The sequence below is a fragment of the Salmo salar genome, chromosome ssa11 (genome assembly GCF_905237065.1).
Source record: "Salmo salar chromosome ssa11, Ssal_v3.1, whole genome shotgun sequence".
NCBI lineage: Eukaryota > Metazoa > Chordata > Actinopteri > Salmoniformes > Salmonidae > Salmo > Salmo salar.
Genome location: NC_059452.1, coordinates 14,135,931 through 14,154,010, shown reverse-complemented (window position 1 = coordinate 14,154,010; position 18,080 = coordinate 14,135,931). Strand labels below are relative to the sequence as shown.

General features: G+C 45.0%; 1 protein-coding gene across 8 annotated transcripts in view; it reads left to right on the top strand.

Moving 5' to 3' along the window:
- Positions 1-228: 228 nt before the first annotated feature.
- mtss1lb (MTSS I-BAR domain containing 2b) overlaps positions 229-18,080 on the top strand; it is a 77,974-nt gene continuing 60,122 nt past the window's right edge. For 4 of the 8 annotated variants that reach the window (XM_014126579.2, XM_014126575.2, XM_045689057.1 and 1 more), the window contains exons 1-3: positions 230-777; positions 12,487-12,548; positions 12,764-12,837. In XM_014126579.2, the coding sequence (XP_013982054.1) occupies positions 709-777; positions 12,487-12,548; positions 12,764-12,837 (205 nt within the window). In that variant the 5' untranslated portion in view covers positions 230-708. Of the gene's footprint in view, positions 778-12,486; positions 12,549-12,763; positions 12,838-18,080 lie in introns of all 8 variants that reach the window. The other 4 variants (XM_014126577.2, XM_014126576.2, XM_045689055.1 and 1 more) reach the window with 3 other exon arrangements.

Sequence of the window (18,080 nt, the reverse complement as noted above, 5' to 3'; positions counted from 1 at the left end):
CTGGTAGATACATCTATTTGACGTTTCTCCCCTATCGCACTGAAATATTTGATATGCTAGTGTGTCTCTGTCTGTCTGTGTGCGTGTGTGTGTGTGTGCGCGCGTGCGTTCCCCCGCACGCATAACCCCTCCCTACCAAACACCACCTCCATGTGACAAGAGAGTTGTCCGGCCCCTTTCAATTCCCATAGATCGAATTACTGGCTCTGTTCACTCCGCAGCGCAGCCCACTGCCCCTGCTCCAATCACCGGCAGCCTTGCGCTCCCCTGGTAGGCCTACTCACCAACCTACTGTCTCACATTTTGATACATCACTCCCGAGCTATAAACGCGCATCAACACAACTCGATTTTTCCTTGCTATCCGAAGATGAGAGTGTCCATCGCGGTTCCCTCTGCATGCTTTACCTCCTAACTCGGGCTCTAGACCCGCAGCTGGGACGGGAGAGGGAGCAACCTCTCTTTTCTCTCATCATCACTCGCTTGGTGTTCCAAGGACACGGGGAGCGAGCCGACAGTCGACGACAATAATTGTACGGTATTTGTGTATCCTTCTTTTTAAACAAACTTCCTCATCCTGTCTTTCACGCTGGGCACAGATAGGGAAGGAGAGAAGAACAAGGCTCCCCATCGCTATTTCTACCGTGGAAATATATTTGGTCGGGTTTTGTGCCCTGTCCGTATTTGGTGAACCCTGGATTTAGTGAACATGGAGACGGTGGAGAAGGAGTGCGGAGCGTTAGGTGGACTATTCCAGGCGATTGTCAATGATATGAAGGTAGGTCGGGCATCATTATTGCTCGTAACATGTATCCATTGTTTACAAAAGGGGATGATTTGCCTGCATTTGTGATCTGCTTGTTTTCACCCTCGAGGACATGGGACCGTTATTCTGTCACAGTGCGGCGATAGGCTACCTACCCAGCCAGCACCTACTAGATAGTGACTTTCCCCAGCAAAGCTTGCGCATTTGTCGCGTCATTGCTTTGGAAATGTTGCTTTGACATCTACTATAATTGAATCCAATTGCTCGATCACCATTGCATGTGATTTGTGTGTGTCAGAGCGTTGGTTTACTCTGCATAGATCAAGTTAAACCTAGTCATCATGTAGGCTATGAATCCATCTGTGTGTGTTAGGGTAAGCATGTGCATTCGAAACACGATATGGATTATAACCATATGGATCATTTATGACTGAAAAAATGTAGATATATTCAGCTTTTATTAACACAAAATAAATGTATGTTAAACTGTCAGATTTAACCACGCCATTTTCACAAGACCCATGATTTTTCTTTGCGTGCTGTAGATGAAAAACAGCTGTTATAGGCTGTGTGAGAAAGATAGCCGATGTTCTCCCTCTTGTAGAAAGCAGCACCATTGATTTTCTGCCAAGCTGATTTTTTTAAAGAGACCGTGTGAGTCAAGCATGAGAACCTCCACAGCCATCATGCGTCCAGCAGTGCACACCACTGTGTCTGTCTGAATGGCCCATGGTGTAGACCTAGCCTGCTGTATGGTCTGGCCTTCTTCTCTGGGTAGTCTACTGGCTTCACATCAAGATGCTATTTGAGCAGCGACGGTCCAGATGAGAAGACAGCGAGCCAGACTCCTAGCTACACCCACTGTGACTAACCAACAGATTATTTGGCATACTTAGTATGTGGACAGTCTTACTCTTTGAACAGGAAATCATAGCGCTGACTTGGGACCAGTAACATGACTACCGTTGTTTCCATCTCATCATCTGTGCCTTTCTTTCCACTTTGTGAGAAATCAAGGGATTTCTATGTCATCCGAGTCCCAGTCTCATGTGAATAGGATTGAAGCAAAGCTGGTGTTCTGCATGGTTATTATTTCTGCATGGACCATCTATCTGTGTGAACATCACAGGGTTTTGAAGGAGCCAGGGACACGTCAGACTGCAACCTCGGATTAACAACATCCTAAACTAAGAACCTGTGACACCCCCCCCCCTCATGGTTACATCTCTCTTGTTCTTTCTCTCCCCCACATCCCCCATCGCCCTCTCTCTCTCTCTCTCTCTCTCTCTCTCTCTCTCTCCTGGACACACTCGTCTCATTAATTATCTAAGACGCATTTCCCATGGTCTTCATCTGATCTCTTACTCCATGATGGAGGATAATAAAATATGGGCAAATAGTAACTTCGGCAGCATCCGAAGTTACTTGCAGTCTCAGGTTGGCCATTCTAGTTGTCTTTTAAAAAATATCTAAAAACAATGAACCTTTTATTTAACCAGACAAGCCAGTTAAGAACAAATTCTTATTTACAATGACGGCCTACCAGGTAACAGTGGGTTAACTGCCTTGTTCATGGGCAGAACGACAGATTTGTACCTTGTCAGCTCGGGGATTCCATCCAGCAACCTTTCGGTTACTGGCCCAATGCTCTAACCACTAGGCTACCTGCCGCCCCAATAGTCTTCAGTGGGTGTCCCCGCAGCAGAGTGAGATGCCATTGGCTGACTGCTGTGCTCTCACGTAACCCCAGACAACCTCATGACAACCTCATGTTGTCACTAATGACCCACCTCTCAAAGGACTGATGTTGTTGGTGGCAAAAGAGAGGAAAACACACACACACACACACAGACACGAATGGAGACCCTAGGATGCCCTGTTGTTGGACAGAGATTGACATGCGAGCAGGGCCTCAGCTATTTGTGTCTTTATGGCTGGCTATACTGAAGATGTTATTTACACTAGACATACCAGTGTTTTAGTGATGCTGCCACAGTAGTTAACAGTACATTCAGTGCTGTCATGCTATCTCTGAACAAGGATGATCCTCTCCAGCTGATATGTGCCCCCCATGACGGCTGAAGACAAAACATCTCTTCACTGAGCAATGAAATGCAAATATGTTGAATGATGCACTATAGACTTAACTCATCGAGGAATGCAATTCCTTGTCATGTGTGACAGGTTACTTTTACATATCCATGCAATTGATCCATGTCCTAGTAAAGTGTTTCAACTGGAGGATGTTTTCCCCCTCCCTCTCTGCCTCACTATCCCTTTGTTGCAGGGGGATTGACACCCCCATAGGGCATGCACAGTCACTTCTCATATGTGTCTCCTCTCCTGGAATCACTGGCTCGGTCTACCAGGCTTTCTCTTTGTTCACACTGCAGTAGACATGCCCAGTACAATAGCTGGCAACACAACTGCGCTAAAGAGACAGTCGACTATATGTAGTCAGTCCACCTCTGAATTGTATGGTACAGTGCAATACAGCACAGTCCCATGATGAGCGAGGCTGGGGGCCTCTGAAATTAGCATACAGTACATGAGTCAGATGTTTCACTGAAAGGAATGTACATTACAACCACAATGACATGAAAGAGACCCCCGTCTCCCCCTCTGATCTCCAGAGAGAGCCCCCCCCCCACCGTATGGTATAATGTGTAAGAGAGAATGTATGGGGGGGGGGGTGTAATCCCCCTTTAAGGAGACACAGACGGGAATATATGAGTGTGTGTGTGACTTACATACACAAGAAGGGGGGTGGGCTGTCTGGCAGTGTAGGCTACATCCCTCAGGGCTATGTCTTGTTATTACGTGGTTTTTATGTGACAGAGCAAGGATGGAGGTGATTTGATTTGAAAGCACAGGGGGTCACATTCTTGGTCAGCTTGTCTCCCTATAGGCTGGCCCTGTGTGTGCTGACCACATGCTCAGTGCAGTGCCAATAGAGACCGACACGGAGTCAGGGGTAACTTGGACTAGAGTGAAGACAGGAGGCAGGAGAAGTCCATGACGTGGTCTGTTTGCCAGCTGGACTCAGCGTAGATTACGCCTGCAGGACGGTTGAGCTAACGTAGGCTAATGTGATTAGCATGAGGTTGTAAGTAAAAAAAACAAAACATAGACATATCTGATATGGGCAGAAAGCTTAAATTATTGTTAATCTAACTGCACTGTCCAATTTACAGTAACTATTACAGTGAAAGAATACCATGCTATTGTTTGAGGAGAGTGCACAATTATGAACTTCAAAATGTATTAATAAACCAATTAGGCAAATTTGGGCAGTCTTGATACAAAACATTTTGGGCAGTCTTGATACATTTTTCATTGGATCAGTCTAAAACTTTGCACATACAGTACACTGCTGTCATCTAGTGGCCGAAATATAAATTGCGTATGGGCTGGAATAATACATTATGGCCTTTCTCTTGCATTTCAAAGATGATGGTACAAAGAAAAAAACATGAGTTTTATTTATTTTTTGTATTGTCTTTTACCAGATCTAATGTGTCATTTTCTCCTACATTAATTTCACGTTTCTACAAACTTGAAAGTATTTATTTTCACGTTTCTACAAACTTGAAAGTGTTTATTTTCAAATGGTATCAAGAATATGCATATCCTTGCTTCAGGTCCTGAGCTACAGGTAGTTATATATGGGTATGTCATTTTAGGCGAAAATTGAAAAAAAGGGTTGGCTCCTTAAACGAACAGATGATTGTGGGATGAACCACAAAGCTTGTGCTTTCCAAAAGACATGCATAGTCTTGACAGTTTCTTCCTTTGACTTAGAGCATTGACACAACCCCATACAGGCACAATATCCCACAGCATTGCTCAGAGGGCGTGTTAACAGCTGCACTTGTGACCCATTTCCGGACACTGCCTTTGGGCTGAGAGGCAGAGGACCAGAGAGGGCATCCATCCTCGTGACTCATGTGTCCGTGCTCGCCCAAATTATCATCCCTTTGTAGGGGCCATTGATGCCATGACAATATGCAGGGCCCTGGGTCTCTAAATGAGCATGTGTTCTCTTGTCTCTCGTTAGGCTCGTTAGAGATGAATCGACTGGTTTCAGATTGAGAAATCACATTGGGACAGTGCCAGTAGTTCTCAGTGCAGGCTTTGTCGGGCCTGTCAAACTCATCTCATCACAGTCATTTCTTGACTGTAAAACCACTCAGCGCATTGATAATTATGAATGGGGGAAAGAAATGGTGTCAAATCAATATTTTTGTACCGTAAAAGGAAATCTGGCTACTGGAGGAACAAAATCCACTGTTCACTGTTCTCTCATGCAGAAGTATTTAGTATGGTTTTCCATTCACTAGACCCCTAGATTTTACTATGGGGCTTACTGACAATGTTTGGTTTGGGTCCAAGCAAAAAAGGAGGCTGATGCTTACCCACGACCTCCAACAAGACACATCTGCATTCCTCACTGTCTCTGCATGATGGACAGCCGTCGGCGACCATCCCCACCAATGAGAGTGCTACAAAATACTACCTGCTTTTCAATCACAGACCTGCCATGTATTTTAATGCCACTATATACAGTATCTCAGAGTGGTGGCAGTCAGTCACACAGAGAACCTCAGTGAAGACTCCCATTCAATTAGGCTGAGTGGTGCAACCACGGCCACAACACAAATACAACTGTTGAGACCTGGGACAACTGGACCAGGGATGGAGAGCGAGACAGTGAGTTAGAGAGCTAAGATGGATGACTAGAACAAATAAGGGAGATGATAGTGAGAAAGATTGAGAGAGCATATGAGACAGAATGAAAGGCACACAGTGAGAGAGACAGACAGATATATTGAGAGACAGACAGGGATGGAGAGAGAGAGACAGACATGGAGGAAGAAGCTGTGCCTCTCATATTAAGTGATTTCCATTATTCATTTCTGCAAGGCTTCAGGCTGCTCTGGTAAATGGTGAAGAGGGAGATTATTTCCCCCCTCCATCATTCATTCACACCAGTGAGTGAGATGTACTGCATGGATGGGGATATGAGATTGAACCAAACCTGCTATTTTTATCAAGCTCTTGGAAGGGCTTGACACTACGTAGACACATAGAGCAGCCCAGGCCCCAGCCAGTCAGACACCTATAGGCATCAACCTCCACCGGCCATCCCTCCATCTCTCTGGGTACCTTAACTCCCCTCTATCCTCATCCCCCTGTTTTTTTCATGGCTGAAGAAACAAAAAGGAACTAGAAATGAGTGAGAGCATTGGGTGTTACACTTCCCAGACATCACAAACAGATAAGGTAAAGTCAAGTTCAGGAAAATTTAGCAAATGTTTTCACATATTTAAAAATTCTAAAGACATCAACAGAGTCTTTGATTAACCTTGTCCCATGGCAGAAAGGCAGGGTTGGATAGTTTCGTTTTTATTACTATGTTTAGATTAGTAAGATCCTCTTCCTCATAAATTATGCAAACACACAGTCTTTCTGTTTCGTCTGACAACAACTTGCTGCTTGTATCCTAATGTCATTTGAGAGCAATGATTTGCCAACTTGATGTAAAAGTAACCGATGGTGTATATTTGTGTATCAATCCTCATATAATGTGTATCTGTAGAGAACCCAGAAGTCTGCTTAGTTGGTGTGGAGCAGCAACGGTGGAGACAGAGTTGGTAGTATTCACGCACAGTGCAGGAGATGGAGAAGACTGGATCCAGAGGTTATTTGTGACCGACCGGCTCGATTCGGTCTTATGTATCAAAATTTGAAATTGTGTTTTTTACATTGGATAAAAGTAGACTCCGAGCTAGAAAATGGTATATCAAACACTACATTTGAGGAACAATGGGAAAGGAATTCTGCTTTGAATTCTGATAAACTTGTAACCTCACTTTTGAGAAAATGGCCTTTGAATAATTTGGTACACCTACTGGAGAGCTCTTCTTTGTCTACACTCATTCAGCATCGTTCACACCCTCTTAAGCTATAGCCCCGTCCTTAAACTCAGAGTTTTGTCAGATTGTCCATTTGTAAATTCAGAGCGTTTTGCTCTCGGAGCGTTCAGAGCGCACACTGGACTTTAAAATGTATGCCAAACAAAAAACACAGATATCAAAGTTTAACAGACCACACAACTCTATGCACAAGGACTACTTTGAACAATTTACACAGAACATTTCACAAAAACATATTTACTGGTAGAACTGTGCAGAAGCAAAGTTTACCCTTAGTTTTTTATGCAACCACGTTATATAAAACATATAATTCCACACTATGAGGTTTCAATAATATTGTGAAAATTATGATAATGCCCTATTAATGTAAGGGCTGTTTGAAAAAACCACCTGTAATGTTCTGTTTTGGTGGGATGGAGTTATGGCCTACCTGGTGACATCACCAGGTGGCACATTTGTTAATTGACCAATAAGAAATATTGTTCAGAACCTCTGCCAATAACAGCTAGTTTTCATTTTTACCCTCCCCACTCCCAGACAGTCCTAGCTAAATTCTTTCTTGAGAAATTGGTCTTTGCTAAGAAGCAATTTTTGTTTCTTTTTGACAATTTTTATTGAAAACAATCACAGTAAGGTACTTAATTGTTATCCAGAAGTGATTTGATAATGAGATAATAAAAAATTAAAAAGTTTGCTTTGGACATTTTACATTTTCAAAGATTAAGATTCAAAGATGGCAGCTGAAAGAATGAGGTGTCAGCTATGACATGACAGTTATTGAACTACAGTCAGCTATGACATGACCCCCTTAGTTATTGAACTACAGTAGGTGAAGTGGATTTGCATCCAGTAACATAATTATCTTAGCGCAATTACATCATGGGTCCCCGATGTGTACTAAACACAAATGCATAATTATGGATATGAATAGCATTCGCTTCATGGTGATGTATCCTGAATAGGTATGGAAAGGTAGAAATATGCAATATCCTTCTTTCGCAAATTTGGATATTATTCTACACACTAGCTATTATTGTAATGAGCTCCGCCCCCAAACAAGACCACATTTGGTTGGTCCGGACCAGACCAAATCTGAACCAATCATAGACGTCTATGTTCCACAATTTTGGACATCACACTACAGTAGAGTTCTGTACAGTAAAGTAGATATGTTCAGTACAATACAGTACAATAGAGTACATTATACTGTACTCTACCTTAGTGTGCTCTACTATACTGAACTCTACTGTACTGTACTTTTATGTACTGTACTGTTCTGTACTGTTCTCTACTGTACTCTCCAAACTTGTGAAACATAGACATTTATGACTGGTTCAGATTTGGTCCGGCCAGGGCGGACTGTCTAAAGTTCAACTAGTTTTCAACGTCCATGGATGTCCGGTGTCAGTCAGTGTTCAGTGGGTGAGGATGCTTGTTACAGTAACTGGAAAGAGGGCAGGTGGTAGTAGGTGTCATGGTAGGTGTCAGTAAGAGCTGGGAGAGGTGACATTAGCTGGAAAAGAGAGAAAAGAGAGAGAGCGAGACAGTGAAAATGAGAGGGAGGGGTTGTCCAGACTGTTTTCACAGTTTTGCTTTGACAACCAGACGACAGAAAGAGGGGGAAAAACACAGTTATGAGCTGAACACACTAACTAATTTGTATGTCTACCTTTACTTAAACTGAATTATCCTCCTCCTCCTGAGGGAGAGAAATTAGAAAATATCTTCAACATAAATGGGGTTTTGGTAACAGAATAACATGGCACAAGGTAATGTTTCTTAAACTTACAGAAGGTAAACAATTTCTCATGTCTAACATGAGTCACATAAGAACAGCTCACAGGCACTTTGAGATTCGTCACAGTATCTATCCTCAGGTAATGTTAAAGTTACTGAGAACTTTCTCCAATCCAGTGTTTGCTGTTCATATCAGTAGTGGAGACTTTATATTTTGTCCTGAAACTAGACATAACACTTGGTGCAGTGGAGGCTACTGAGGGGAGGACGACTCATAATAATGTCTGGAAAGGAGCTAATGGAATGGAATCAAACACATGGGACCCACGTGTTTGATTTGTTTGATACCATTCCACTGATTCCGCTCCAGCCGTTACCACGAGCCCGTCCTCCCCAGTTAAGGTGCCACCAACCTCCTGTGACTTAGTGAACATTTCCGTTCAATCAAACTTGTCATGCGCATTGCCTGCGTCCAGCACTCCAGCTGAACACATTTGGTCTACTGATACAGTAAAGCCCTTGGAGGAGTCTACTTTCCTGGATCTAAGTAGCAGGAGCTCCCCTGATCTGGAGATTATGCAACGCGATGTAGTAGACTTTGTGGGTACTCACGTTTGTACGTGTAGCTCTGCTTCCAATTACTTAATTAAGCTTAGGCGTATGCATCTATTAACCCTTTGTCCTTGCCTGTCTGTGCCCTGTCCTTGTTCCGACAGCCTGTAAAGGGGCTTCTTAATAAGCTAGAGGCCCACCATTGGTTCCTTGTCTCATACAGTTGCTATAGAGGGAATGTATACAGTATCCTTTGCAGCACATCCAAAATGGGAGCTATAATTTTAGCTTAAAGAACCGTGAAATTAGCCTCTATTGCGTGGATGTTTAATATCTCTTTAAAAGTCTGAATTGGCCCGATTTTAAAGAGCTGAAATTGGGCTAATCCACTCTTGAATCTGTGGTTCATGTCATCCTCCAGAGAACAAAGGAACAAAGTGATGAAGCTGTGAGCTTTTCATTCAATCGAGTAAACATGTTTGGTTCGCGAAACAACAGAACAGAATTCTAGTCCGCTGAGCACAGATATAGGCCAATGGACTGTAAACTCCCTGGAGAGTTCCACAGAGTCTAGCTAGCCCATCATGTAACCGATAACCTTTAACCTTTTGAGGGGTTAGCGAGAGATGGTAGAAGGGAAAGATGATGCGCTGCATGTCTAGGGGTAGTCAGGCATGAGATGTGTTACTATGGAGTTTTCGGTGTGCTGTCACTACTGTGAGGATGTCTTTATGTGCAGAAGAGGAAGTGGTGATACAATAGCATGTTATCAGTAGCTGAGTGGCCTTTGAGGAGAACACCGCTCCAGACCTCCAGCTCCAGATTATTATTTGACCCTGCTGGTCATCTATGAACATTTGAACATCTTTGCCATGTTCTGTTATAATCTGCACCCGGCACAGCCAGAAGAGGACTGGCCACCCCTCATAGCCTGGTTCCTCTATAGGTTTCTTCTGAGGTTCTGGCCTTTCTAGGGAGTTTTTCCTAGCCACCGTGCTTCTACACCTGCATTGCTTGCTGTTTGGGGTTTTAGGCTGGGTTTCTGTACAGCACTTTGTGACATCAGATTATGTAAGAAGGGCTTTATAAATAAATTTGATTGATTGATTGACCTGCACTATGGCAGCCAGTTATGTCATTTAGTTAGTCATTTAGCAGACACTCTTATCCAGAGCGACTTACAGTAGTGAATGCATACATTTCATACATTTTTTTTCTTCTGTGCTGGCCCCCCGTGGGAATCGAACCCACAACCCTGGCGTTGCAAACACCATGCTCTACCAACTGAGCTACAGGTCATGCTACTGTTTGTACGCCTTGACCTCCAGGGACCAAACAGCAATCCATTGTCAATGCAATGTCAATGCTGTAATGCTGTAATGTCATGCAATGTGGATCCTGAGTGGCACAGCGGTCTAAGGCACTGCATCGCAGTGCTAGAGGTGTCACTACAGACCCGGGTTGTATCACAACCAGCCGTGATCGCGAGTCCAATATGGCGGTGCACAATTTGCCCAGCGTCGCCCGTGTTAGGTGAGGGTTTGGCAAGGGTAGGCCATCATTGTAAATAAGAATTTGTTCTTAACTGACTTGCCTAGAAGAAAAAAAAAATGCTATGCCTTTTCTTTTTGTTGTCTTTACTCTGCATTATCATTCTGCCTCTGGGTTTTATTTTCTCTGACTGTAATACACCTTTTAATGGCTCTGTTGTTCCACTTGGTTAAGCTAAAGGGAAAATAGCCTGCTGTCTTTACCTGGGAACAATCCAGGCGGATGGATGGATTGAGAGAGGTACTTATCTCATTGTTTGTGGGTCATGTTGCAAGTCGAGTAGGAGTGAGTGAGCGATTCATTGAGGAGGATGGGAAATAAAATATCCCCAGGCCTACAATGAACCTAATAAACAATCGTTACCCAATCGGACACCGCCAGGATCCCCTCTATTGGATTAAAATACCCTAATATGGTAATGAGGGATGGGCCGGTGTGGTTGTAATGGAGAGGAGGCGTCGCCCGCTCCTTATCTCCCATCCACAAGGCCTCTCCTGATCGACGTCAGGCTTGCAAAATTGCAAGATTAGAGCACTTCAAACACAGAAATGAGGACCGCAGGGAAATGCTGCTCTGATTTCAGACCAAATTAACTGACATCAAACACCAGGAATAAGACGTCAGATCAAAGGGCGAGACGCCCTCTGTCGCCCACTGTAGCCCCCGTGACATCCCTGCTCCTTCAGTTGGGTCCTGTCCCTTAAACGCTCCTCTTCATCCTCTCTCTTTCCTGCCTCCCATTCTCTTTCCCTTTCCACCATATCCCCCTTTCCCTTTTTCTCTGGTCTGTCTTGTCTTTTCCTCCCACGATCTCCTCGGTTCTTATCCCCTCTCCCCCTCTCTCTCCCTGCATGCTGGGAGTTTGGAGATGGCGGGGGGACTCGGGGGGTACTTGCTTCTGGAGATCTCTAACCCCCAGCTGTGCTGTGGAGTGAGGCTTAATTCAGCCTTGGGCACACAGCCGTATGATCTGCTGCTCTCAAGGGCGTAGCGTCTGATAACAAAGGCAGAGAGAGGTATGGAGTGCTGGACACACACTCTGCCCTGCAGGTAGAAGAGATGTTCAAGTCAACTTGTAACACCATGTACTCACAGGAGGTTGGTGGCACCGTTGTGGAGGACGGGCTCGTGGTAATGGCTGGAGCGGAATAGGTGGAATGGTATCAAATACATCAAACACATGGTTTCCATTCCATTAGCTCTGTTCCAGCCATTATTATGAGCCGTCCTCCCCTCAGCGGCCTCCACTACATTTACTACTATTTACCTTGTGGATCATTTGCTTGTGATAATGGGTGTGAACAAAGAGAAAGGACACCTATATAGGGGGGGGGGGGGAAAGAAGAGAACTTCACAAGGTCATTTTGGGGTACAAATATAGTGTTTGATTTGTGTTGCCATTCATTGCTTCCTTTGATATCTGCCGGTGCCGGGGGCTGATGGAAACAGAGGATGCGTTACCCAATCACAGACAGTGATGACTCAGACCAGGGAACATGGCAGACATTTTTGTCTTCCTGCCTGTTCACCGTAACATTATTTTACCCAGAATATTCTGCTCCTCGTGGGAGGTGCAATGCTACACGTGAAGTGCTCATTTTATATTACGCTCTTTGAAAAAAGGGTACCAAAGGGGTTTTTCGGCTGTCCTCATAGAAGAACTCTTTTTGGTTCTAGCTAGAACCCATTTTGGTTCGAGGTAGACCTTTTTAACCAAAACGGGTTCTTCAAAGGGTTCTCCTATGGGGACAGCTGAAGAACCCTTTTAGGTTCTAGATAGCATGTAATGTTGACTGGTGTTGTGAGTGAAAACACAAAGGTCAGACCTGTCAGATATTTGTACAGACAATGCACTAGTTGTATTGCATAATGTCCTAAAATATAGATTCTAACGTGTCCTATTTTATTTATTTATTTATTTATTTATTTATTTATTTATTCCCAGTGTTCATACCCCGTGTGGGAGGACTTCAGTGCCAAGGCCACCAAACTGCACTCCCAGCTCCGGTAAGCCCCAGCCACCGTCCTGTGTGTACTAGAGCAGTGCCCATCAATGAGTATCCCAGCCAGTGCCATTGACAACAATGTAATCCCCCGCTGTCTGTTCTGAGGCGCCAGATCTGCTGACTATGTCTGTTTATGTTGAAAATGGCTGTGGTTGTGAACTGGTGCCAATCATGTGTCTGTCCTGTCTGCTCTGTCCCGCTCTGCTCTGCTCTCAGGACCACAGTGCTGGCAGCAGTGGCCTTCCTGGATGCCTTTCAGAAGGTGGCGGACATGGCCACCAACACCAGAGGTACGTGAGCTTCCAGATGTGTGTGTGTGTGTGTGAGCGAGCTCGCTCTGAGGATACGGGAGCTGGTATGTGTGTGTGTAGAGTAATGTACGTTTTGCATGTGTCTGTGAGTGTGGGGATGAGGGTATCCCAGATGATTTGGGTTCATCTTTGGAGGGCAGCCTTTCCAGAGGATAGAGATACAGATTTGTGATTAGGGGATCACTCCTTCTGTTGTTGTGTGGACAGATTGTCGTGCATCTAGTTAAAGAATCCACAGAAGTGTGTGTGTGTGTGTGTGTGTGTGTGTGTGTGTGTTCGTTCCTTTATGTGAGAGAATAACATCAGGTATACTTGGATATGAGTTAAGGGAACAGATCCTCTTAAGTGATATTCCGTGCCAGTAGGGATGCCATTTTATTAACAGTCACTTGATAAGATGTTATCAGCTTTAATCCATTTATTTACTGATAAAAAAAAAGTTGAGTTTGATACCGTGCCTAACGTTACATTCTCTATGAACTTTGAAGAGTTTTCATCCCCGAATTAGCTGTGTTTAGGGAGCAGAGACGGAGATGAATGGAGCATCATCCCACCGGATAATGTGAGGAGCGGAGAACAAAGGCTTGGTTTATGATACAAAGAGAGAGAAGATGTGGCAAGAGTCTGGGCAGCAGGGTTCTTTTTGGCTGGGGGCTCGGGGCAGTGTTTGGAGACTGTGCTGAGCTCCTTTCAGAAGACTTACTAGGGGAAACACTCAGTCTTGGAATACGGAATACTGGGCCTTATTGGGTGTGGCTCTTGTACTGTATGTGTGTACAGTGTGTGCATGTGTGTTTTGGCCCCCTGCGTGTGCATTTGTGTGTGTGTGTGTGACCCCACCAGGCTTTGGCATTTTTAATGAGCTGACAGGGTTGGGTGCTTCCTGTCTGGCCTGTAAAAGCAGTGAGGGGCACATCCTAATGATCCTACATCCTCCAGAGACCACAGGGGCCCACAGGGGCAGGACACACACACAGACACACACAGCCGGGGACAGAGGGAGGAAGTACACTATAGTGTAGGAGAGGAGCTGTAGGAAAGGAGAGAGAGAGAGATGGGAGGTTCTTCAAGGACACAACAAGATGGAACAAGGTATTATGTGAGAGACGGGAGAGGAAGGAGATGGAAGATAATGTCCTTTTTTTGTTGTAGTAGAAGAGTGTGAGGATTCAGCACTAATGTATAGAGTTTAGAACTCTCCAGTGAGTGTGTGTGTCCGTTATTCCTTTGTGGTCATGTTTGCATGGCTGGTCAGTTGTGGCCGTGACTGTGGCAGATGCTAGCTGTGGTTATTGGAGATTTGTGGCGGGGACCGTGGGGGCACTGCTGCCCCATCGAATGCAGGTCACAGACCTGTGGGCTCCACATGGCTCATCCATGACCACACACACACACACACACACGTGCGCAGCATCAGCAGACAGGCACATCTGTACAGTATGTTTATCTGCTGCGCGGTCCAACACGCTGCGTGAGAACTGCGCGTTCTCCCGGTGATGGAGGAGATGTGTGGTTACCACAACATACAGTAGACTAACCGTTCTCGATGCAGTGACTCTATACGAATGCACAATTATCGCTCTGACTGCTTCGTGTGTTCTAATAGGCCTTCTTCATCAATGGTGTCTCTCTTAAGTAATTGTCACTTCTGGCCATTTAGAATGTGTGTGTGTGTATGTGTGTGTGTGTGTGTGTGTCTGTGTGTGTGAGAGCCATTACAGTAACAGGCTCTGTCTGTCTCAGCCCCACAGGGCGAAGACGCTCTCTCTCTCCCGTGCTCTGTTCTCAGACATACAGTACAGAACATAGAAATAGTTGGTTTGAGTTCCGTGCTACAGAACACCAGCCTCTTCTCTGAAGGAGTGGTGATGTTCTGCGGTTTTATGTTCTAGAACAAAGGAAAGAACAAGCCTCGGGTCCATGTGGAGCTGCTGAGGCCAGTTCCCTGCTCCATAGCCATGCTGGTGGCGTAGAGGCAGATGCTTTGCTAAACCTGATTAGGATCCCCACAGGTCCAGCTGTAACACATCTAGATGTTCTGTAGAATCGTGTGTGTGTGTGTGTGTGTGTGTGTGTGTGTGTGTGGAACTGCTCAGATCCAGCTGGAATGCATACAGGTGTTCTGTAGAGTTGTGTTAGCCCCTGCTCGCTCCAATTGGCGCTGGAGCGAGCAGGGGCTAACAGGCCCTATGTAGGCTTCTTCTCTGAGGAGACTGACTGTCAGCTAACAGACTGCAGGATCAAACAGGCTAGACTGAACCGCAGACAGGACCGAGAGGGAGGGAGATATGGAGCGGGGAGGGGTGAAAGAGGGAATGAGACAGAGGGGTGCATGTCTGCATGTTGAGAGTAGAGAGCGGAGATATGAGGCGAGAGAGGGAACTGTGAGTGAATGAAACCGTGTGTCAACTCCCTGACAAGGGGCAAAGTTGAGGAGAGGAGTTTGTGTGTGTTTTTGAGATGTGCCCCTCTGCCCTCACTACCTCACACTTTCCCTGGAGCAAAACAAACACACACCAACACAAACCAGGCTTTCATCTTGCTGGTGGGGGGCCGCTGTGGTCCGGGGTTGGTGGTTTGGGGTAGGGTAAAGGGGGGGCATGCTTCCTGTCTCTAATAATCTGTCCTCTGCCTCTCATTGAGCAGCCTTTTACTCCTCATCTTCCTCCACCCAGCTGCTTTCCCGTTACACATTCACTGTTCTTTTCTCTTTCCCTCACACACACACGGGTTACTCATTATTTTGACTGCACAGTCTCTTTCTTTTCCTGAACAAATATCATTTGCCAAACCCTCTCGTGGAATGATACTTATTGAGAGCTATAATAAGTAGCAGGGTGAGAGACATGACCACTGAATGGCTGAATTATCGATGGCCACCACTGCCATTGGAACCAGTGTGTATGGCCCTTTTCGAAGCTGATAGCTTTTTTCTGTCGGATAAAAAGCTAATTCATTTCAGAGAATACAAATGACAAAAGCTTTTTTGGCTCATATTCTGTTCTTCTCTCTCTCTCTCTCACTCTCTCACTCTCTCACTCTCTCACACTCACAATTCAAAGGGCTATATTGGCATGGGAAACGTACATTGCCAAAGCAATTGAAATAGATAATAAAAATTTAACAGTAAACATAACACTCACAAAAGTTCCAAATGAATAGAGACATTTCAAATGTCATATTACGGCTATATACAGTGTTGTAACAACATGCAAATAGTTAAAGTACAGAAGGGAAAATAAATAAATATGGGTTGTATTTACAATGGTGTTCGTTCCTCACTGGCTACCCTTTTCTTGTGGCAACAGGTCACAAATCTTGCTGCTGTGATTGCGCACTGTGGTATTTCACAGATATGGGAGTTTATCAAAATGTGATTTGTTTTCTAACTCTTTGTGGGTCTGTGTAATCTGAGGGAAATATGTGTCTCTAATATGGTCATACATTTGGCAGGAGGTTAGGAAGTGCATGTCAGTTTCCACCTCATTTTGTGGGCAGTGTGCACATAGCCTCTCTTCTCTTGAGAGCCAGGTCTGCCTACTGCGGCCTCTCTCAATAGCAAGGCTATGCTCACTGAGTCTGTAGATAGTCAAAGCGTTCCTTAATTTTGGGTCAGTGTATTTGTCTGTCTCTCTCTCTCTCGCTCTCTCTGTCTGTCTGGCTCTCTTTCTCTCTCCATTCTTGGCCCCCAGAGTAGAAGCATAAAAACCTGGGGCTATCCCAAAAGCCTCGCTACCCACAAAGTAGCCTGGTCATAAAGAGTCCACTCAGATGTGCTCTGCACAAGATGAGCTCGTACACGACTTCATCTGGGTGTTTTACGGCCTGCTTGCATGAGTTGAATAGGAAGGCCTGTAATGAACATCATAAATCTGATTCATACGCTAGGGGGCAAAATGACTCCCTCTAGAATGCAGAAAATACATGGCTGCAAATGGTAGCGTGGAGCCTAATGGAGGGAATGAGGAGCAAAACGGTGTGTGTGTGTGTGTGACCTCTAAAGAATTGAATTTGTTTTTATTTGTCTCTTTCCATATTAATATTGTCTTCAGCGCTAAATACAGGCTGACATTGGACAGTCTCTCAACTCGTGAGCATCTAGTCAAAGACATCACATAAAAATAAAACCGGAACGGGGTGTGTTTCTGTCTGCTTTAGCAGTTAGACATCTCTACCCCCTTAACATTTCAATGCCCAAAGCTGATACCCGGTGTAGATAGACACCATTATATCTTTCAGTAGCGACTTTATGACTGGAGTACACTTAGACTGACGTGAAAATGAAGAACACATTCATTGGCAAAGAAAGGGATGATTACAAAAGGCACAGACTGGGTCTGTGTAATTTGATTTTGAAGGGAGAAGGCATTTGTCTGCTGCTGTTGCTGGCTCAGATCAAGACAGAGAAGGATGTTGTGAAATTGTTTCTGGAGCGAAAGAGCGAGAGAGAGAGAACAAGAACAGAACATTCTGTTGGCTGGAGTCAAGTTCAAGAGGGGACCCTGGAGGTTGTTAGCCTGTGTGTGTGTTGACCAGGACATGGCATGGAGTGTGTGTGTGTGTGTGTGTGTGTGTGTGTGTGTGTGTGTGTGTGTGTGTGTGTGTGTGTGTGTGTGTGTGTGTGTGTCATCAGGCCATGTTAGAGCCCTGGTGGCCTGTTCCTTCAACACTCCCTCATTAGCCAGTGGAGTGCTGGGTGGATGTTTGTTCTTCATGTGGGCTACACTAAGACCAGTTAATACCGCTGGCATGATCACAGTTGTCCTGACTCAGCTCCTCCGTGGCACCCCCCTCTAGGGAACACCTGCTCCCTTGTGAGAGGGAGTCGATGCTGGGATCAGCAGTCTGACGCATCGCCCTGGACAGCTCACCCTATTATCACAGCACAATTAAGACGGAGACTAAACACAACCTTGTCACGGACCCACCAGGGTTTATTGTCACAGCGCCCGGGTAAAGAAGAAACAACATTGTACACTGTGGGTGAGACCGCTCTCTCATACAGACGAAATAAGCCTTTGTCGTAGATTGGTAGTGTATTAGTGCCCTGTATAGTATGGCTGTCAATGCAAAAACACATTTCTTTCAGCTCGTTATTTGACTCTTTTTGGACACATTGTAGCTATACTTTGCACTCTAATCGGTGGAACGGTATCAAATACATGGTTTCCATAATGCCTTTTTACTCCATTCCAGCCATTATTATTATGAGCCGTCCTCCC